At 38.6% G+C, this 23113-nt stretch overlaps 1 protein-coding gene across 1 annotated transcript; it reads right to left on the bottom strand.

Moving 5' to 3' along the window:
* Positions 1–9369: 9369 nt before the first annotated feature.
* Cd40lg (CD40 ligand) lies at positions 9370–21596 on the bottom strand. Its single transcript, XM_077107429.1, has 5 exons — positions 21441–21596; positions 19286–19417; positions 14545–14599; positions 12606–12665; positions 9370–9746 (listed from the first exon to the last, which is right to left on the bottom strand). The coding sequence occupies exons 1-5, from the start codon at positions 21594–21596 to the stop codon at positions 9370–9372; spliced, it is 780 nt and encodes a 259-aa protein (XP_076963544.1).
* Positions 21597–23113: the final 1517 nt, after the last annotated feature.

The raw sequence follows: 23113 nt of genomic DNA, 5'->3' as shown, positions 1-23113 counted from the left end.
GTAACTTGTTTCTATTTTTTCTAGGTGGAATGAAGAAAGATTTCTTTTTTTCACTTTTAATTGTTTAAAGTTTCATTTTATTTTTAATTGAAAAATAATTGTATGTACTTATGGGTATAGTATGGTGTTTCAATATATATATATATACACACACACACATTGTGGTAGATCATATCAGCTAACAAACATGTCTCTTGCCTCAAATAGTCATCATAGCTTTGTGGTGAGAACATTTATAAATTCTCTCTTAACTATTTTGAAATACATCATAAATTATCATTAGCTATAGTCAGCATGTTTTATAATGGTCTCACATACTCATTCCTCCTAACTAAAACTTTGTACACTTTGATGAGCATTTCCTCATCTCCCCACCCCCACCCCAGCCTCTGGAAACCACCATTCTATTCTCTACTTCCGAGAGTTTCACTTGAAATTTTTATTGGTGTACATTAATTGTACAGAGTAATGGATTCCATTGCAGCATATTCATACATGCAAATAATCTGATCAATTTCACTCCTTAATACCTCTCCTTGCCTTCCCTCTTCCCTCCCCTGATCCTCTTCCTCTGTCCATGATTTCCTTCTACTTTTCACAAGAGATTTCTTTTTTACCCTCTAGCTTCCATATATGAGAGAAAATATATGACCCTTGTTTTTCTGAGTCTGGCTTATATCACTTAACATAATTCTCTCCAGTTCCATCTATTTTCTTGCAAATGACATAATTTTGTTCTATTTTATAAAACTCCTTTAGTTCCTTTGGATAAACACTGAGAAGTGGTATGGCTATATCATATGGTTGTTCTACGTTTAGTTTTTTGAGGAACCTCTGTACTATTTCCATGGTAGCTGGACTGATTTATAGTATCACCTTCCTTCCACACATGCTTGCCAGCATATATATATATATTGGGGGAGGGTATCACGAATTGAATCCAGGGGCATTTTACCACTGAGCCACATCCCCAGCCTCTTTTTATATTTTATTTAGAGACAGGGTCTCACTAAGTTGCTTAGTGTCTTGCTAAGTTGCTGAGGCTGGCTTTGAACTTGTGATCCTCCTGCCTACCTATTGTCTACCAAGCCACTGGGATTATAGGCATGTGCTACCACACCTAGCTTTGTTATTTGTATTCTTTTTTTTACTTTATTTCTTTTCTATTTTTTTTCTAATTAGTTATACATGACAGCAGAATGTATTTCGTTTCATTGTATACAAATGGAACATGACTTTTCATTTTTCTGGTTGTAAGCGATGCGGAGTTACACCATTTGTGCAATCATAAATATATTTAGGATAATAATGTCCATCTCATTCCACCACCTTACCTACCCCCATGCTCCCTCCCCTCCCCTCTCTCCTTTGCCCCATCTCAGTTCCTTCATTCTTCCCATACCCCCTTCCCCGCATTATGGATGAGCATTCACTTATCAGAAAGAACATTTGGTCTTGGTTTTTTAGGGGATTGGCTTACTATGCTTAGCATGATATTCTCCAACTCCATCCATTTACTTGAAAATGCCATAATTTTATTCTATTTTAATGCTAAGTAATATTCCATTGAGTATATATACCACAGTTTCTTTATCCATTCATCTACTGAAGGGCATCTAGGTTGGTTCTATAATTTAGCTATTGTGAATTGAGCTGTTATAAACATTGATGTGGCTGCATTACTATAGTATGCTGATTTTAAATCCTTTGGGTATAGACCATGGAATGGGATAGCTGTCTTGAATGGTGGTTCCATTCCAAGTTTTCTAAGGAATCTCCATACTGCTTTCCAGATTGGTTGCATCAATTTGTAGTCCCACCAGCAATGTGTGAGTGTGCCTTTTTTTTAAATTCTTGTTTAGTTGTAGGTGAATATTTATTTTATTTATTGTTATTTTTATGTGGTGCTGAGGATCGAACCCAGTGCCTCACATGTACAAGGCAAGTGTTCTACCACTGAACTACAATCACAGCCCTATATGAGTGTACCTTTTCCCCCACATTCCCACCAACACTTATTGTTGCTTGTATTCTTGATGATTGCCATTCTGACTGGACTGAGATGAAATCTTAGAGTATTTTTGATTTTCATTTCTCTAATTGCTACAGATGTTGAACATTTTTTTTCATATACTTACTTGTTGATCGATTGTATATCTTCTGAGAAGTGTCTGTTGAGTTTCTTAGTCCATTTATTGATTGGGTTATTTTTTTTTTTTGGTGTTAAGTTTTTTGAGTTCTTTATATATCCTAGAGATTAGTGCTCTATCTGGTGTGCATGTAGTAAAGAAGTTCTCCCACTCTGTGGGCTCTCTCTTCATGCCATTGATCATTTCCTTTGCTGAGAAGAAGCTTTTTAGTTAGAGTCCATCCTATTTATTGATTCTTACACTTGATCTTAGCCAAAAGGCCGAGAAGCTATTGATTCTTGATTTTTTTTCTTGTGTTTTAGGAGTCTGGTGAAGGAAGTCAGGACCTAATCCGACATGATGAAGATTTGGGCCTACTTTTTGTTCTATTAGGCACTATTATTTTTATTCTTGATGGCTGCTATTCTTAGTGGAATGAGATGGAATCTCAGTATAATGTTGATTTGCATTTCCCTGATAAGCTGAACATTTTTTCATATAATTGTTAGCCAAATGTACCTCTTCTTTTTTTTTAAAGCAAGAGACAGAACCATCTTTATTTACTTCTCCTTTTTTATTGGTGCATTATAGTTTTACAAAATAGTGGGTTCATTGGATACATTTGTATAAATACATAATTTGGTAAATTTCATTGCTCAGTACCTCCTCTTTCCCTTCCTTCTTCCCTCCCTCTTAATTCCCATCCTCTACTCTGCTGATCTCCCTTCTATTCTTGTGAAAATCACCCTTTTGTCCTTTATTTATCTCTAGTTTACACACACACATACACACACATCACAGTTTCTTTATCCATTCATCTACTGAAGGGCATATGACAGAAAATAAATGAACCTTGATTTTCTGAGTCTGGCTTATTTCACTTAATATGATGTTCATATTGATGCCACCCCATTTATTGATTCTCATAGTTTGATTCTTTTATATTGCAAATAAATTGAGTTCATGCCATATCTGTCTTTCTGTGCCTGGCTTATTTTACATAGCATAATGTCCTCCAGGTTCATCCATGTTGTCATAAATGACAGCATTTCTTTCTTTTTAAGTATGAATAGTATTCCATTGTGTGTATGTATATCATATTATCCTTTCATCTGTTGATGGAAACCTACGCTGGTTTCACAACTTGGCTACTATGTATAGTGCTGCAATAAATACAGGAGTGCAGATAGCTCTTTGACATTCTAATTTCATTTCCTTTGGAAATGGTGAGAAGGAATATAGATGGTTTTTAGTTTGGGGGTAGAATTATTTGCTAGTCCAGTCTCATTGGGACCCCCTAGCCAATCTCTATCTTTTCTACTCAGGGAAGTTTCTATTTCATGGCATGTATTATCTCTGTAAAGTAGGGAGCAAATATCATCTGCCCATGAATTTGAACTTTTCTTAACTTCCCTACCTCTATTATTTTGGCCCCAAATTATGAACTATTTGTACCTCTTCTCATCATTTCCCTTTTAATACTAAAAAAGGATATATTTATTTTCCTGTTCAAGCTTATCCCTTGATCTTTAGTCTTGTCCTTGTCTATCTTTATATTTTATATGACTTTTTTGATCAGTGAGATCCTCTATTTTGTCCACGGTCAAAGGCTAGTGTCACCTGTCAGGAAGAAAACATTTGTTCTACCTAAAGGTAGATGAGCTGTGTAGGATCCCTTGCTATCCACCATCCATTCCTATCCCTTTTTTATTTATCCTCCTGGAAACAAAGGCCAAAAAGTACATTTCTGAGAATTCCTTGCAGCTATATTTCTGGATAAAATGAGGATTCTGATGCATTTTAAGTTCTGCCAATGAGATTTGGAGTACTTAAATTAGGCAGGAGCTCTCTTCTTGGAGCATGGTGGCCTGTAGGCAGTTCTAAATACATGTTTGTGGCTTCTGTATTCCACATTCCAATATGTCTACTAAACCTTTGTGGGTGAGAGGCTATGTGACAGCATTCATGGGTAGTAGTAGCAGCAGTAGCTTCATGACATTTGGATTCCAACTGCAGTGGGATGAACTTGAAGCCGTTAGATCACTGGAAGTCCCTTGACTCCTACTTCTATAGCCCTAGGTTTTAGTAGACACCTAATAGCCTTTCTGTCTGATACACCTTCAGTGGTTAACCTTTCCTATTCTGAACCAATAGATATAGCATTGTACCTCTCATGTGCTAGGCACTGCACTGTGTTTTATATTAAGTTCACGTAAGCCTCCCAACAACCATATGATGTTATCTACCATTATCTCCATCTTACAAATGAACAGAGGCACAGAGATGTTGAACAATATGCTAATACGTGGTGGAGCTGGGATTTAATCTCCTGAGCTATCTGCCTCTTGGACTCTATCTATCTACCTCTTTCTACCACATTTCCTCCTCTGCACTTGACACCTGTTAAGGCTTCTATTTTAGCTATCTACCCTTGTAAGGTCAACGATGAGCCTTATTATTGACTCTTTTTAGTTATATGTGATGATAGGATTCATTTTGGCATAATTATAAAAGCATGGAATATAGCAATGAACTCTTAATTGACAAATTCAGATGATTGCCTGCTAATACCCATCTTGACCTCTCTAGAGTATTCAACCCTGCCTTCTCAATAGAGCTCTTTTTCCTTTGTTTTTGTCATCCTTCACTTCCTTGCCCTTCATTCAATCTTTCTGGTCACCCCTCTATCTTCTTTGCTGTACCCATATCCTTTGCCTGTCCCCTGAATATTGTTGATCCCTTAACATTCTTTTTCACTCTCTAGCCTCTTTCTGAAGTAGTCCTATTATTTCATTTATAAAAATGCAATGACTTCCACATCCATACATTTTTTTTTCATTCTGACCTTTCTCTTGAGCTCTGGACCCATGGATTCAGCTACCATTTCAGGTTGTACGTCTGTATCACCTCAAAGCTAAAATGTGCAAAACTTTCAGATGAAGAGACAAGGGATGAGAGGAGGCAAAAAGACTTGCATATGGTTATAACGTTGGTAAATAGCAGAACCTCAGTTAAGGCTATATCTGCTAGGCTCCAAAATTAATCTCCACACTACAATGAATATTTCTGTTTTTTTTTTTTTAAATGGGCATGTGGTTCACAAAAAAGAGCATAACTAAAATTGTAATTAGTTCCATGTTTCTGTGTCTCAAAGGGCCTTAAGTTGCTTGAGAGACCTAAGATAGCACAGGTCCCAACACAGTGGTATCAGACTCAGTAGAAATAGTCAAATATGGTTCAAAATGGGTTCTCTCCTGAAGCCCAAGTGTTTATGTGTTTTTTCCTGTAAGTGGGGTGCCCTGTACTGACAGCTTGCTACACACCCTATTGCATTTTATAGTCATTTGTTTCCCATCAAACAACAAACATTGTAATATTTTTACTTTGTTAATTTTTTGTTTATCTAGAAATAAAAATTTTTAGGAATTTCAAGCATTCCTTCTTCATCTTCAGATGGAATACCTAAGTAACATGTTTATAAAACTGGAACTAAATTAGATAACTTACTATAGGTAGGTCAGAAATGTACTCAAATTCTTGTCATTTATTAGAACAACTACTAAAGTGTTCAAGTGAAGTTTGGAGCAAGCATCATGTACTATTTTTCAGACTACAATGAAATTATAACAAAGATAAATTATCTATTTTTATTCACAGTTTAGTTCTAATTTGTCTTCTACTCCAGGGACACATTTTTATTATTTAGATATTTTTGATATAATGAGTATTTTGTAAATTTTGTTTTGTAAATTTTGCTTCAACTAACACACAGAACTATTTCCTGGACTCTTGGGTTATAAGCAGCTGCATTTATTCACTCATTTATGCCTTCATGCAACAAAAAAGGGGCCAATTCTGTGCTGAACATTGTGGTAGACAATGATGTTACCATGGTGAAGAGGACAAGGTCTTGGTCCTCAAGAATCTCACAGCACATTAGGGAAAATCCCAATCACATTAAGTGCCTGAGGCACTTGTTAACTGCAGCATGCGTTTGGGGAATGAAATGGGTCTTACATTTGGAGACTTAGAGGTGATGGTAGAAGATATGATAAGTTAATTATTTTTGTCTTCATGCTTAGGTCAATAAGAATCAGGAGAGTGGTAAAATCATAACTGTGTTTAACAGCACTCTGGCTGTGCATGGAGAATGGATGAGAAGGGTCAAGAAGTCTTGTAGGCTACTTTACTATTCCAGAAGAGAAATAATGATAATTTAGGCTGGACTAGTGACAGAAGAAATAGAAGTAAAAAGTAAGGAGATAGAGGTGTAGTTTGGTGGTAGTTGGCTGTGCCTAGAATATCTCCATCCCCAGGAAAAAAAAAGAACTAAGAAATAGGGTTGATGAATATAAGCAGGCAGAGTTGCACATGAGGAATGAGGACATTGAGAGATAGTTAAGCCAGGTTTCTGGATTAGACAGAGTAGAGGAAGATGCCACTCACTGGAGCAAGCAACTGTGAAAGTGGATCCTATCAAGTGGAGGGCAAGATCAAGAGTTCCTTTTGGATGCATTAGGTTTAAAGGCTTGGGCCTACCATTTGGAGATGGAGGCAAATTCAAGAGGATAGGTAAAAACTAAAAGTACTACATTAGAAGCATGAAAGTGGTAATTAAAACCATGAACCCGGGGAGATGGCTCATGGTAAGTACATAAGACATAAATAAAAGAAGGTGATGGATGGGATCAAGATGTCCTCCTGATGAAATAGTCTGAGAGGCTGAAGGCAGTTATTTATATGAGACTGAAGCTTAGGGAAAAGGTCTGGGTTGGTACTACAGGAGATGACATTTAGAGGGCAGTAGAAACCATGGGAGAAAATGAGCCTAGAAAATGTAGTGTTTTGTATCAATAACATTACTTTTGATAATAGATATTGTTAGGAACTTGGTTACTACAGGTAGAAATAATCTTGAAGTTAATGATTCCCAAAGAAGAAGAAAACAGGGTGAAATGCAGGGGTGATGTTTAAATGAAAAGAGGTCATGATTGTAAAGCATAAAAAAAAAAAAGTCTGCCTATGTGGACATGAATTCCCTTCTGATGAACCTATTGGTATGGTTTGGATATGAAGTGTTTCCCCAAAAGCTCATGTGTTAGAAACATATATGATATCCCATGTAACCATGTTCAGAGATTAAATGGTTAGATTATGAGAGCTGAAACCTCATTGGTGGATTATTCAATTCAATGGATTAACAATTTGAACTATTGGGTGGTAAGTGGGGTGGGAGTGGCTGGAGGAAATAGGTCATGTGGAATGTGGTTATTTTATAGCCATTTTTATTTGTTCTAATTAATAATACATGACAGTAGAATGCATTTTGGCAATTCTACAGTAGGCACTCACCTACTGTAAGGGAGAGAGAGCTGGGACCTGTGTATTGTGTTCTCTTTTAACTGGGCCAGGTCCTTCCCTCAGGTAGTCTTGGAATCCTGGCCTTCCAAAGGAAGGCCCATACCTGTAAGGTTATCATAGTCAGTGTCTCCTCAGCTGCCCCATTTCCTTCAGTCCTCCCATGCAAAGGTTAACAGGGTAGAAAGATCTTTGCTTCTGGAGGATAAGAAAGCACTGTGGACCCATACACAGTGAGCTCCCGAATCAACATCACCCTTGTTCATATCAAAGTTCTCCCGTTGGAGAAAGTATACAAGCCACGTACATTGGTCTGACATATCAGCCTTGTTTTGGGTACTCATACTGCAAGCTCTTCAGAGTCACCCTGACCAGACAGGACTGTGCTAGCCACAGGGCTGAAGAGCAGGGATGGTGGCCAAGAGTGGATGCCATACTTCTGCTTCTTCCTCTTTCTTATTTCTACAGTAAAAGTTTTTAGATGGACAGATGATGTTTGTCTTAAAAAGCATTCTATCCATAAAGATGAAGACGCCACTCTGTTTTTCTTATATGAACAATTCCCTGATTAGAGGCAACTAGAAATGACTTTATTGGACTCAGTGGAAGACTATGGGGCCAATAAACCCACAGGGTATCCTGTTTCCATTTCCTCTTGTCTAAGATGGAACAACCTAGACAGCTGTTAAAATGATAGGCTACTGCTTCTCATTTAAGGCCCTCCCTCCAGTTTTGCTTATCTGTGATTAAGTTTTTTAAATGTCAGTCTCCTTTAACCTTTTTCATGCAAGCTGGAGATAAAGACCCAGATTGCTTTTCACCTGAATAGGCCTCTTTGTCATCCATTGAAGAATTGAAGGTAGTGAGAAACTTTGGAGAGTATGTTGTCACCAAGACATTTTGTTGTGTTCCAAGCTTGAGAACTAAGTTTATGAGAGTAGTACAAAGGTTGGCAAAATCCCCTCCAAATACTTCCTTCCTCTTCCCCCAACCTGGCTGTGAATTTTAAGTACTAAACAATAACAATAATGTTAAGGGATCTTTATTATTCAAAAAATAAATAACAAGATAATGACAAATTCACTCTGGAAACAAAGGATACCATAGGGAGACAAAATAGATTTTCTTTAAATACAGTCATTTCATGATGAGAAGAGGGCAGGCTTGGAGCTGATTTCTCTGTTGCCACCTCTCATCTCAGTGCTGCAGATAGGAACAGGGTAGAAATAAGGCAGCTGATTATTAACAGCCTGACTCGTGTGTGTGTGTGTGTGTGTGTGTGTGTGTGTGTGTGTGTGTGTGTTGAAGTGAGAGAGACAGGGAGGAATGGAGATTGAGAAAGAATGAATGAGTGTTAGGGTGGTAGTGGGGTAGGGTTTCTCAGTTCTCCACAATGGTAGACTTTCTAGAACCTGGCCTCCTCCATCAGAGCCTCAGGGACCCAGAGTCAACCACACATGAGTGTGAGCTGAGGCTCCTCATTTCCCTTCTGCATCTTCACTAGTAAATCAAATACATTATCCACTGAAAGACACGCACATAAATAAACAAAACTGAACTTGGCTAATAATCTGCTGTTTACTCAGATTTCTATCTGTGCATAATGACCTCATCTTTTCATGGGAGTCTCTGGGTGTCTGCATCAGTGGGGTTGCTGCTTCAGAATATAAGCTCTTATGGAGCAGGGTCTGTTAGGGTGTTGCCCATCCTGTAATTCGCTTGTTACAGACCTACATGCCTTGGGGTGCATAATAAATATTTCTCCATGAGGAGGATCCTAGGGTTATAAATAGGCAGTTCAACAGGGGGTGGTCTCAACTGCTTTGCTGTGTTATGAAGACTGCCACTGTCAGCTTGACCACAGCCTAGGAGGTTGCACTGTTCAGAGTTTGAGTAAGCCAAAAGACGTGAAGCCGGTCCCATGGCTCACTTGGCTTGAATCAGTCACGTTGACAAACAGTGAAGCACCTGATTGCAATTCAAATACTCCTCCCAAATGAGTGGACTGTTGGCCGCAAGGTTTGGAGGAACTGTGGCTGGTTGCCGCCCTCAGTAAGATTCTCTCGGATTCACTTGAGGACTTCAGACAGAGGCTGACTATAAATGGAGCTTGACTCAAAGCTTCCCGGTTGGAACAGAAGGTAACTTGGGTGTAGACATAATAGAGTCCTTCTCTTTTAACAGTCAGCTGTTTCCCATTTTCAAGGGTTACCAAGTTGTTGCTCATGGTGTAATATCCTTTTTTGGCCCACTGTAGAACTGAAAAAAGAGGAGAAAATTCTGGTTAAGGGGAAGCAAGAGCATGGTTCACATTCTAACTGGAAATAGCGTTATGTAGGAATGGATTCTCAAGGCTCCTTCCAGCCCTCAGAGTTATGGAGGAATTGTGGATAACAAATTAGCATGGGCTTTAGAGTCAGAGCTGGATTTCAGTGCTAGCTTTCTTCAACCTTGGACAAGTCACTTAATCTCCCTGAGCCTCAGTTTCTCATTGGCAATATGGAGCTGATATTAAAACAAACATATTTCAGAAACTTGTGGAGATTAAATAAAGTAACAGTTCACAGTGAGTTTCCTTGTCTTTTTAGTTCTTAAAAGTCAATTTTCCCTTGGATTTAAGAAAGTGCAAGTGATTTCAAAATTCCACATCATGAATTATGCATACCAAATTATTCAGACAAAATCATTGCTAATATTAACATGGATACCTTGCTTGCCTTGAATTTCATAAAGTCAAAGAGCTGTTACCCTACCTAGCTCTGCCTTAGCTCAGAGAAAAGCCCCTGTTTCTTCCTAGCTGATCATGTAGCAAAACCGACCTGCCTCCCACAGCAAGGACTAAAATTAGGCAAGGAAGTATGAAAATAAACTGTGTTCATTTCACTATGTGTGTTTTGATCTCCCATTGTAGTGGGCGCCACCAACTTGAAAGTGCCTGTATTCTTGTGGCTAAGCCAGAGTACCCACCAACCATGTGCCATTTTCTCTGCTGAGATGTTGAGTGGGTTCAAAGTAGTATATGTGCCCAACTTCAAATCTCAGCTCCCACAGAGAGCTAGATTGGCTAACAGGGGGTGGGGGTTGAGGAGAAGTGAAAGTATTGATGCATTTGCTTCCTTGAGCATCTTTTTAAAAGTCCTATTCAGTGGTCTTAGGTCTATCAGGACACTAGACTCTATCTTTAAGACTCATCCTTAGGGGCTGAGGCTCAGTGGTAGAGCACTTGCCTAGCATGTATGAGGCACTGGGTTCAATCCTCAGCACCACATATAAACATAAAATAAAGATCCGTTGACAACTAAACAATATTAAAAAAAAGACTCATCCTCAGGTAAGAGAGAGGTATACTGAAATGCCTGACATTTTTAGGTCCCCCCCAACAAAAAAACTTTGGAAATTATGCTTCCCATATGATGTTTTCACTTTGGGACCATTCAGAAAAAGGGACAGGTTCTCTATCTTTTATTCCATTTTGTTCACTTTGTTAAGTGAACAAAATGGAATAAAAGAACTTTATTTTAGTTCTTGCTGTAAGATGTAAGTCAAGTCTACAGCAGCGTGACTGGGTAGGAATGAGAAATTGGAGACTGGGATGGAGAGGGATGTTATTGTCTTCCCATTTGACCCCCTGCAGAACTACTTGATACAGACTTTAAGATATTGTAGGACTGATATCAGTCATGAGCCTTTGGAGAGAGTCTGAATTCCATGAAATATATCCAAGAGCAAAAATTTAGGTACAGGTGGACAAAGACTAGTAGGAGATGATTTTAAGAGGTTTCTCTGTTGCTGTCATGTAATCCAAAAGAGAAGGTATCATGTGAATGGCTTCCATGGGCATAACAATGTAGTTACAATATAGTTGTGATGTTCTCCATTAAGTGTATTTTCTGAGAAAGGGACATCTGATAGAATTATTAACTATTATAGGAATAACTGATATTAATTAGGGACTTTATGTCACTCTTTTGACATCTAAATCACAATGAGGTAAGCTAAGTAGTGGCACCTTTCAGTGGTATAGCATAATTTGACAGCATAACTTTCTTCCACATTAGCTGATTTGATACTCAAAGTCACCCTGTCAAGTAGGTAAGGCAGGAAACTGCTGCATAGTTAAAGGAACTTGCCTGACGCCACTCACCACTAAGTGGTGGTCATGGTTCTTGAATCCCATTGTTCAAAAGCTCTCTATCAGGTGCTTTTATTTCCATACCATGATCCATGATAACCATGTATGTGTTACATGGTCCACTGAGAACCCCAAGCTGCCTCAGCAATAAGACAGTATCTTCCTCTCTTTCTTTCAGTCTCTGTTTCTGTCACATGCGTGCTCACACGTGTGAGTGCTCTCTCTCTCTCTCTCTTTAGAACTCCAGAGCAATCTGCTGAAATTTTCAAAGACTGCTCTGATGCTCTTGCCTTTATGTAGATGGGGGATTTTATGCTAGCGTACGTGTTTCCATCATTTATCAGATGCGACACATTCTCTAACATCAGCTTTTGCAAGGTACAGATTTGGGAAAAAAATCTAAGGGCTAGAATGATGGCAGAACATATATGGAAATAAAATCATTCAGAGTTGAAAAGATCACAGTATGTTGTCTGTTGTTACTTCATTGGAAAATCTAACGTCTTGGCACCTATTGATCTTTACAGAACGATTTTACCTTTAATTTCCCTGAGGTTGGCCCCAGTGAGGCTGGGGTTAATCATACAGGGATTGACAGAAGACAGAAAAGACCCCCTGAGGCCCATTTACACATAGTGAAGAGGGGTTAGGAGGAGGGACGCTCCCAGGCAGGAGGTCACTACATGCCATCTCTTCTATGCTGTCAGAATAATGGCCCCTCCACCCAGTAATTCATCATTTAGAATCAGCCATTGAGCAAGAACATAATGAGAACATGGGGACTGCTTCCCATCTCCCTTTGTCCCTCCAAGTCCCATCTGTGCATTTGAGCTCACTTTGAAGACAAAGGACAGCATTTGAGGTGTATGGGTAGGTTTGTAAATTGGGCCCCAGAGGAAGAGGGGAGCCTCATCATTAGGCTGCATTGCTTCTATATCCCAGCTTTCCCCCTTGAGTGGCTGGTGCTCAGATGCTATGGGACTTACCAGATGCTGTTTTACTGGCCTCACTTACAACATGTACAGCAATTTGTGGATTCTGATCACCTGAAATGAAACCAAAAGCAAACTGTCAGGCCAAGAAAATATGAAACTGCTCATAGGACTATATGGTGCAGTTTCTACAAGTGTGTCACAGAGACTATGCTAAAATAGGTTATAAAAAAGAATGATTATGTGGTCTGAAATTCTTCCCACTGAAGGAAAAGTTGGTTTCTAATATCAATAATTAAACTAGAAATTTTTCACTGATCCCATTCTCCTAATAGTTGTTCAATACTCAATTCCAATTGACACAGACTTAAAGAGGCTAAAATACTTTCTTCATTAAGCTTAATTTGAATCTTGCTTTTAGGAACAACTCTCACACATTGGGGGTTTCAGTGGGTCCCAAAGTTGTGTCTGCAGACTTTGCTAGTAAGATGCTTATTGAGTCTGATTTGGTCAAGAAACTGGCTAAACTATTGGATTTTTCTCTGTTTCTCATGTAGAAAGGCTTGCTCCTTAATTAGATGTGCTGGTCTCAAAAGTACAAAGGTTGTCTGGAAGTTTCTTTTTTTCCAGTTATATGTGTGGTGCTGGGCACTTTGAAGGTACCCTGTAAATGTTGACATCAAACTGCATGACCTGAAAGGCCAGTTTGGTTAAGTTTATGATTTTCCTGAAGACTACAAGGCAGCATCCACATGAACTGTTTTCTCAAATTTCACTGTAATTAACATACAACATGGTACCACTCAACCTATCTTGTAATAATTCTGAGGATGAAACTTCCATGGGAATCAGATGACTCTTTAGCATACCAACCAATGGTTAAGGCTCTGAGTACTCTTTTTGTGTCAGAAAATAGTATCTATATCTCTATTTATATGCATTTCTTCATGTGTTTTAGATTTGCACAAGCTATAGCGTTTTAGTCACCAACTTTGTGATATACTAGTCTCTCTGACAATACTCTCTCCTGCTTCAGTTGCTCAAGTCATGTCAGGTATTATTGTGCTGCTTTGGGGGTGCTATAGTCTAAAAGGAACAGGTAAAAGTGGGTGTTTCCAGAAAAGGAGGTAACTAGGAGAGGAAAAAGCCTAGAAACTGTTGTCAGAGGAATACTAGAAGACACAGACTATTTTAAACCAGAAAATAAAAAACCCAATCAAAGTACAGGGGCCATATTTGTTGTCTTCCATATATAGACAGTTGGTTAGTTTAGCCCCAAAGAGCAGAACTGGGTTCAGTGAGTGGAAACTACTGGAACAAAATTCAACTCAAGAGGATGAAAGACTTCTGTTGAGTAGTATATTAAACTTACCACAATTATTAGAGCTATTCAGAGGTAGACCAGGCCATCTTATGAGGTAGAAGTTACCTCATACATAGGCATGTTTCAACAGGGACCTGATAGTGTCCCCCTTTATTTTTTACTAAAAGAGATTTATATTCTGGGGATTGTGCTAGACTTGAGAACCATCATGGTCCCTTCCTAACCCTAGATGTTCAGGATACTCTGAGTTCAAGCATAGGACAAAAATTAGAATGCTGTCACACTATCATTTTTGGATCCTAGAAGCTCTACTGGCTACTGTCCCCGATGAAAAAATTGTTATCATTGGGTGATCGATGCCACCTTTACCAATTGATGGCTTTCTTGTCATCTCATCCTCTGAAGGTGGTACCAGGCTGTATGGTTTTTGAATTAAGAAATTGAATACAATGGGATTTTTCATATTTAGTAGTCATCATTAAAGGAACATACACACCAAGCCTTTCCAAATCAGAGGGACCAGAGAAAGTACCCATTTGTAAATGGTATATCTATTTTATTTTCAGGGCTAAAACTTTCCTGATTCATCACTGGGTTGTTCAATATGATCAGCCTCAAACTTCCTTTTACTTTTCAAGTGTTCATCAAAATTGGTAAAAAGCAGCTTACCTTTTTGCATTTCAACACTTTCTTTCTTCTTTTCCTCTTTGTTTAACATTATATCCTAAAAGAAGAATCATTGCAAAAGGTTATTTTGACAGGAACTCTGCTACAGGATTTTAGAAATATCATTGATTTGGTATCCAACATTACTTTGTAGTCTGTTTCTGGTGAGGATTATCATATAGACAAAGATGCTTTCATTAATTCTATCATACCAATTGGGAGCCCATGGCTCTGACAGATGGGTTGACAAGGCCAGAAATCCCTGGGGAGAATCTGGAAACAAAATCCAGGCCTTATTATCTCCATTCCAGTGCTCTCTGTATACCAGAGGCTGTGGTACTGAGCCTCCCTATGACCCCAACCTCCCTGGCTTTGACAGGTATTGACAAATAATGCTGAATGGAGAGCTGATTCTACCCTGGGAACTTTTATATGGCATATTTTTTTAACATAAAGCATAGTGTATATATATTAGGATAAAATTGGCCTGAAATCTCATAGGAAAAGATAATAAATAATAAATTTAACCTTAAGAGAAAAATTCCAGAATATGAAAAGACCTTCAGACATTTTAAATTTTGTTATTCTTGTCAATGGCTTAAGAGATTCTCTCGGTGTGGGTGGTCATCCTATATGGAGTGTATTTATTTTGAATTTATTTGAATTTGTATTTATTAGGAAAACAGGTCATCTCCCAATGCTGCTTTGTTCAAAGGCAGATACAACACTTAACAGACTTATTTTCACTACAAACTGAAGGGATATTAGAGGTTCTTAAGAAGCTAAAAACAACTGCCGTTGACATTGGTTGAAAGATGATCAAGGCCATTTCTGCCATTTTAAAGAGACTGAACAAAAGGCCTGGGGGGCTTAACTGGCTGATTGGAGGTTACCCAAAGAGTCCAAGGCTTAAACCAAGAGTAGAAACACATTCGCAGGCCTGGCTTGATTTGTTCCATTATTCTATATTAGGAACACAAGTGGGAAGATAATGGTATTTTCCCATCTTCTGATAGTCAAAGTCTTGTGCTTCCTCCCATCCCTGAAATCAATTGCATACAAAGCCCTCCCTTTGCATCCCTCCCTGAGAAGGAATTTGTGTTGCTCCTGTTGACTGTTTAGCTGTGGGCTCAGCTCAGTTGCCAGATGTGAGGGCGTAAGTCACAGAGCCCCAAGGAGAACCTGAGTCTCACAGGGGCCGCAGGCCTTCAACTTTCCATTTGAGCTGAAGTGGGGCCTGGTGAAAATGCAGCAACAGGAAAATGTTTGCGAGATAACAAGTAAACAAATGACTATTTAGTGTCTTTTAAAAAACTAGAGTGTGATGATCGAGGTTGAGATACTTTTAGGCTAGATGTTTGCATTGGTGTCAGGACCTGGCCAAGATGAAAACGTGAAATCAGCAAAGTTTGTCTTTTATGCACCCGGCCTTGCCTTTTCGTGAACTTTCCCCAGCCACACTCCCCAGAGCCTGCCCCCCCCCCCTCTCTCTCCTTCTCTCACCATTTGAACAGAAAGACTTTTTAAAGTTGATTTTCAGAAAATATAGGAATAGTTATTTCTCTCTTAACTAGAACTCTATGTGGCACATATGGACAGGTTGCCCTTTAACTTGAAAACAAAATGATTTGACTCTTTCAAAGGCATCTCAGGGATTATGTGCAGATAATCATTGAATAGAACCTTCTAGCAGGGAGTGAGACAGGTAGTTTTTATGTGAAATTTCTCTTTTCAAAATGATGCCTTCATTTAGCCCTGAGCCCTGAATCCCATTTTCCTCCCACAGCATGGTTACCTGCCTCAGGTGATAATGAGTTCCTTGTCAGTAGATATGCTAAAATAAAGATGGGGTGATCACTTGGTAGGGGGAGTAGAAAAAGACTGATTTTTTTCCTTCCTTTCCCCTTTTTGCAGTGCTACAGATTGAACCCAGGGTCTTGTACATGCTAGGCAAGTGCTCTACCAGTGAGCTACATCCCCACCCCTTTAAAAATTATTTTATTATTTTTTAGTTTTAAGACAAGGTCTTTACTAAATTGCTGAGACTGGCCTGGAACTAGCCCTCTAAATTTCTGGGATTATGGCCCAGTGGATCTGATAATTTCTAAGACTCTGTTAAGCCCTATGACTCAAAGTCCTAAAATTTAAGCTTGTTGCTCTGGACAAGCCAGATTATAGCCTGGAAAGAAAGCCTGCTACCATTAGATGAGAAAACACAAATCCTATCTGAGGTTATTCTGTAGTTGGACCGTTGGATTAAAAAGAGTCCAAAATATTTTTGGAGTGAGAAATTTGGGGGGAATTGGTATTTGAAAAGGGGTCAGGCATTGGAGGAGGATTGGGCAGTTGAAGGACTTTGTCAGATGGCTTTGATCAGGGTTCCATACCTGCTACATTTCAGACAAGGGACCTCCTGGGTCACAACAAGGAGGAGGTCACTGGTTGACTTGCCTGAAATGGGCTATCTTTTTAAAATACAAAACTTGGAGCTGTTACTGTTTTTCATATATGCATAAACAGGGAGATCAAACTAACTGTTTTCCTTACACCTATCCGGTAGTTGATTTTGGAAGTTTTACAATTCTGATCTGAAATAAGGACATGAGGAATTGGCAGTTCAACTGTAAAACTCTCCATAAGAGAGAGAAGGAAAAACTAACAAGCTGTTCTCACTGCCATTGGAAGGGACTGAGGGATAATCATATTATTACAGACTGTCAGAGCTGGTAGTGCCCTTGCAGATAATCTGAGCCTTCTCATGTTATACATCAGAAAACAGAGGCCCAGAGAGGTGAAGTCATTAGCTCAAGGCACATAGCCTTGGATTATGCTATTTGGATAATTAATCATTTTTTTAAATGTGGTTTTATTTACATTTAAATTTGCAATACTTCCCAATACTCTTTGCTAGAAACCTCCAAGAACTGGACAAACCCCAAATTTCCCAATCTGGTTAGTCTTACAGATAAAGGGTTGGAAGTTTCATTTAAAACCTAGTGTAGCTCACTGGTACAGCAGTTGCGTAGCAATGTGAGGCACCAGGTTCCATCCTCAGTACCACATAAAATAAATAAATAAATAAATAAATAAATAAATAAATAAATAAATAAAATAAAGGTATTGTGTCCATCTACAACTATTTTTTTTAATTTCCATAAAACCTAGTGTAAAGAATCTGAAACTCAGCTACAGATTTGAGCTACATTTTGATCCCTGTAGGTGACTCAGGAATAAGCTCTTCGAGTTTTCACTACTGGGTTAAATTATACATTGGTGACAGTACAGGAGGACAAGAATAAATTCTGAAGTCCCTTACTCCCTTATTCAATTACACGTTATCTGCATGTGAGAACTAATTCCTGTTGGTTTATTCAGGTATCCACTCAATCTGACACAGGGCTATCCTCAATGTGGTGTGCTGCCTCCTGGACATGACCCCTAAGTGAGCTGAAGGCCAAGGGCACTTGACTCAGTGTTCAGAGAGGGAAATGGGCAGAGAGAATTCCTGATGGTCTGTTTCAGGAAAAAGAGCCATTTGATATCATGTCTGTGATGACCAAAGTAATATAAAAATTCTAGAAGTTCTTATTTTAGGTACCCATTATTGGCCATATCACTAGTGGATGGCTAATAGCATTTTGTGTTAAAAGGCTTCAAACCTTCTCTGCCTCTGGCCATGACTGGCTCTACTGCACTGACTTTGTGAGCAAGTGGTATGTTATGAAGTCTGGTTTGATTGGCATGGAAATATGTTTGCTAGGTAGGTAGATATATTTGTTAGTACCTGGAAGTCCTTCATGGGATAAGTACTAGAGACTGCATCTGTCAGGAATCCCTACTACTCCTGGTGTAAGCAACACATTCACTTGTGACCTGCCAACATGGCAGCTGCCAATGGTTATTGCTTTCCTGGAAAATGGGGAACAGACTATGGTGCCCCAGTGGAAAACATCAAGGTTTGGGTGGGGAGATACAGAAATGCAAAAAATAGAACTTGGTGTACTTCTTCATCATTTTTTTCTCAGTGGCATCAACATGTGTGAGTTACTGAGGATGCATGAATGTGCCCACAAGTATATTTTCCCCAGAGAGAGCCTTTTTGTTTTTATCAAGCAAGAATGTACCCATTTCCACCTTTTTTTTTTTTTCGATACTGGGGATTGAATTCAGGGGCACTTGACCACTGAGCCACATCCCCAGCCCTATTTTGTATTTTATTTAGAGATAGGGAGGGTCTCACTGAGTTGCTTAGTGCCTTACTATAATTGCTGAGGCTGACTTTGAACTTGCAATCCTCCTGCCTCAGCCCCCAAGCTACTGGGATTACAGGCGTATGCCACTGTGCCTGGCATCCAACTTTCCTTTTTTTTTTTTTTTTAACTTTTTAAAAATATATTTTTAGTTATAGTTGGACACAATACCTTTATTTTATTTATTTTTATGTGGTGCTGAGGATCAAACCCAGTGCCTCACACATGCTAGGTGAGCGCTCTACTGCTGAGCCACAACCCCAGCCCATCCAACTTTCCTTTTAAATGTAGGATTTTGGCTTAATTTTTGCTTTTTTTTCATACACACATTCTTATCAATGCAAGTATGTATATATTTTTACATATGTATGTGTATATGTGCATGTGTAGGTATAACAAATCTTCAAACTTTCACATTGTCAGATTTCAGTTTCCCAACCTAACAAATACAGTAAAACTTTTAAATGACTTTTACCAATAACTGAGTGTATTACCTTGACAAAGCCTTCAAATTGACTTCGGATTTCCTCACAGTTCAGCAAGGATAAAGATCCATCTCCTTTGTTGCATCTCTGTATCGTTTTCATGAATACAAAATCCTCATGAAGATTCCTTTCATCTTCTATCTGTTTTGAAATAACAAGGAGATGAGAAATGTCATTCATTAGAAGAATACAGCTAACAATGCCTGCCTCCACATTCAGTTCCATCATACCAACAAGAGGACGTTGAGAAAGCATAAGTGGGGAAGATTATAAATTATTATGTCAGATCATTGCCTTTGGTATTTGCCATTTAAAAATCTGCAAAATCCAGCAATTAAGAAAGGATATTATCTGAAACTGTAGGTAGAATCACAGCTATTCTAATGAACTGCCATTACAAAGTGTATATTTTTCAAAGTACCTTAGTTACAATATTGTATAATTGTCATATTTCCCATCAGTCTATAAAATAGTTTTCTGCTGGGCTAATTTACCCATTTTATTTTATTGTTCATGAAGAAGTGCTTTCAAAAGAAGTTAATTTGTGATGTGAGTCAATTTTACTTTGATTCTAATTACAATTTTCTTCCTTCATAACATCAATATTTGCAGAAAATATTTGCATTTTTAAAGAAATTGTTTTTAATCCCCAAAGTTAACAAGATATTTTGTTTTCCAATGTTGTAGTAATTAAATGTATAGAATTCACTTGTGTCATCAACTAATCCTATAGAATTATCTTGTTTTAGGAGCAGATTTTTAAGATTCAGAACAAGATCGAAAGCTGGGCCTATAATCCCAGCCACTCTGGAGGCTGAGGCAGGAGGATCACAAGTTTAAAGCCAGCCTGGGCAACTTAGAGAGAACCTGTCTCAAAATAAAAATAAAAAGGACTGGGGAGGTAGCTCAGTGGTAAAGTGTCCCTGGGTTCAATCTCCAGCATGAAAACAAACAAACAAATAAAACCCATGTTAACCAGCAGCTTTGGGGGTCACTAAGAGCACACCTGAATGTTATGGTACATTTAAGTCTACCCAGGTCAGTATTTCTCCTTTAAGAGCTAGGCCTATGTCCAGAATCTACCAGACCAAACACAAACAAACGAGCAAGCAGATCTAGAACCCATCTTTTTTTTTTTCAGCAGTGAAATCTACAATTTGAGTTTTGTAATAGATTGCCTCAGCCCTCACTACCTCACCTTTTACTGATAGAGAAGTCTGTGACCTTAATTCTAGATCTTCATTCCAAGAGAGGACAGTCAAGGATCCCTGAGAAACTGTAGTCACCCAGGTGCTGTCTAGCCACAGTTGCCACCTCCAGACTTTTAGGAACAACCAGATATTGATTCATTTTCTCCTAGTCACACTATGATTGGTGTTTTATCAATAGAGCCAATAAGTGGACAAATACATGGAAACAGGAAAACTCCTGTTATCTTTTCCTGAGAATGCAAAACTTCGTGCTAATTTTACTCTTTTCTTCTGTTCCTATATGTCCAACTGTTTAAGAAGGTAAAACACCTCAGAGGAAAACTGAGCAGCTTGCAACTACAACTGGTGTTTGAAGCATCATACAGAGAACACCATTTTTGCTTTAAAAAACAAAAAAACCTGCCAATTTAAGCACTTTTCCATGTCTTGCTAATCTGCAGCACTTTGACTTTTCAGATCAAATTGATTCTCTCCTCTCCTAGATGGAAGTTTAAAAGAAAAAAGTTGTCTCTATCAGAAAAAAAATTTACTTTTCAAATAAAACTTTAGCAAATAATTATAGCTATGCCCATGTAGAACTTACTATGTGCAAGGCAACTGTTCTAAGCTCTTTACAAGATTGGACTCATTTGATCTATGAGATGGGTACCATTCGCATTTCTATTTCTCAGGCATGGAAACTGAGGCATAGAAATGTAAAGTAACTTATCCATGATCACAGAGCTGGTAGGGACAGAGCCAAGATTGGAAACCAGGCAATCTGGGTCCAGATCCAATATCTTAACCAGAGGTAAGAACATGACACTTGATTGAATAGACAACAAACATGCCACAAGGCCAGTAATCAGCTTGGTTTTCTACCATCGACCATCATTTGGTTAGAACTAAAACCAAGCAACCCACAGATCAATAAGAGTTTGAATTAGTTAATAAATGCTCATGGTTCATCTTACCTTGTCCAACCTTCTATGAAGATACACAGCAAAAAGTGCCGATCCAATCATCTGGGTGATAAGAAAAACAGTAAGTAAACACATAAAAATTTTCATGCTGACAGGCAGTCCAGTGGGCACAGATCGGGGAGTAGGTTGGCTGTACGTTTCGATCATGCTGGGTTAAAATCGAAATGATATCTTCTGACCAAAAAGGTGGCAGAGGCAGCATGAGAAGACTGTCAAAGTGGCCACCTTACTCAGGATTAGTTAAGAGCGCACAATCGTTGCAACCCACACTTCCTGGAAAAAGTGCTTCGTAGTCTTCTCTCCTAGTTAAAAAGTTACGTAAAGGTTTTTTTTTTTTTTTTTTTTAAATTATACCCATATCATTCACTTCCAGGCTTTCCTTTTTGTTAGTAAAGAAGAAACAAGTTTCTTCTTCCATACATTCATTCTTGCCTTGAGATGTCATAGACTTCTTAACAGACAATGGCAGCATTTTCCTATCGCTATCTAACTTTTTGGGTTCACCAGTTTCAAGGAAAGTGACAAATTCATCCACAAGCAATCGACTCATTTCAATTTCAATCTTACTAATATAAAGTGGGAAACTGGTATAAGAAGACAGAAACAAATTGTCAACAAAAGTCTGGATTGATTTTGTGACTGGTGTGCTATTGGCTGATTTCTTCTCAAGACTATTTCTTTACATTCTCAGCTCATTAAAAATCCCAGAAGCTTTGCAAGTCAAGACTACATGGAATAAAGAAAAAAAAAATGAGTTCTAACAATTACTGAATAAGATTTAGGCAAAAAGATGATGCAAGAACAATATTTTCTTTGTCCAAAGGCAGAGCTAAGTAGGGTCTTTGAGGAAATCAGGCCAAAACTCTGGGATGGAAATTAAAGCAGAAATATTAGCTTGGCTTAGCTGTTGCAGGTCTCAATTGCTAATGCTGATACAATGGTTCAGAATAATGAAAATAGGCTGCACTTGAGACACCTGGATTCTATTCCTTGCTCTACCAACAAATTGCTATGGACTTTGTAAATCACAAACTTCTGTAGACCTCAGATTCTTCAGACCCAAAGAGGGCACCTGCTTTGTTTATCCCATAGGCTGTTGTGAAGACAGAAAAAAGATGTACACAAAAGAGATTTGAAACATGTTCAGCAATAGGCAGCTCTCATCCCTATTTTTTTTTTTTAAGATAGAGAGGGGAGAGAGAGAGAGAGAGAGAGAGAGAGAGAGAGAATTTTGATATTTTATTTTTTAGTTATCGGCGGACACAGCATCTTTGTTTGTATGTGGTGCTGAGGATCGAACCCGGGCCGCACGCATGCCAGGCAAGCGCACTACCACTTGAGCCACATCCCCAGCCCTCATCCCTATTTTTTTAAACAATTATTTAGCCTAAAACTTGAGCTTTATAAATCATTGCCTACTCTTTACAGTGGTTTTAAAAAAACATATGATCAACAAACATCAAGTGGCTCATGCCTGTAATCCCAGTGTCTTGGGAGGCTAAGGTAGGAGGATTGCAAGTTCAGGGCCAGCCTCAGCAATGTCAAGGCACTAAGCAACTCAGTGAGATCCTGTCTCTAAATAAAATATAAAATAGGGCTGGGGATGTGGTTCAGTTGCCGAGTATCCCTGAGTTCAATCCCCAGTGCTGCCCCCCAAAAAGCAC

This window comes from Callospermophilus lateralis, chromosome X (assembly GCF_048772815.1).
Source record: "Callospermophilus lateralis isolate mCalLat2 chromosome X, mCalLat2.hap1, whole genome shotgun sequence".
NCBI lineage: Eukaryota > Metazoa > Chordata > Mammalia > Rodentia > Sciuridae > Callospermophilus > Callospermophilus lateralis.
This window is presented reverse-complemented; position numbering and strand designations above follow the sequence as displayed.

Coding starts and splice junctions, on each gene's coding strand:
- Cd40lg (XM_077107429.1), bottom strand. CDS start 21,596: ATGATCGAAACGTACAGCCAACCTACTCCCCGATCTGTGCCCACTGGA. Junction 19,418..21,440: donor TTCATAGAAGGTTGGACAAG/GTAAGATGAACC, acceptor ATTTCAAAACAG/ATAGAAGATGAAAGGAATCT. Junction 12,666..14,544: donor AAGTGTTGAAATGCAAAAAG/GTAAGCTGCTTT, acceptor GTTTCATTTCAG/GTGATCAGAATCCACAAATT.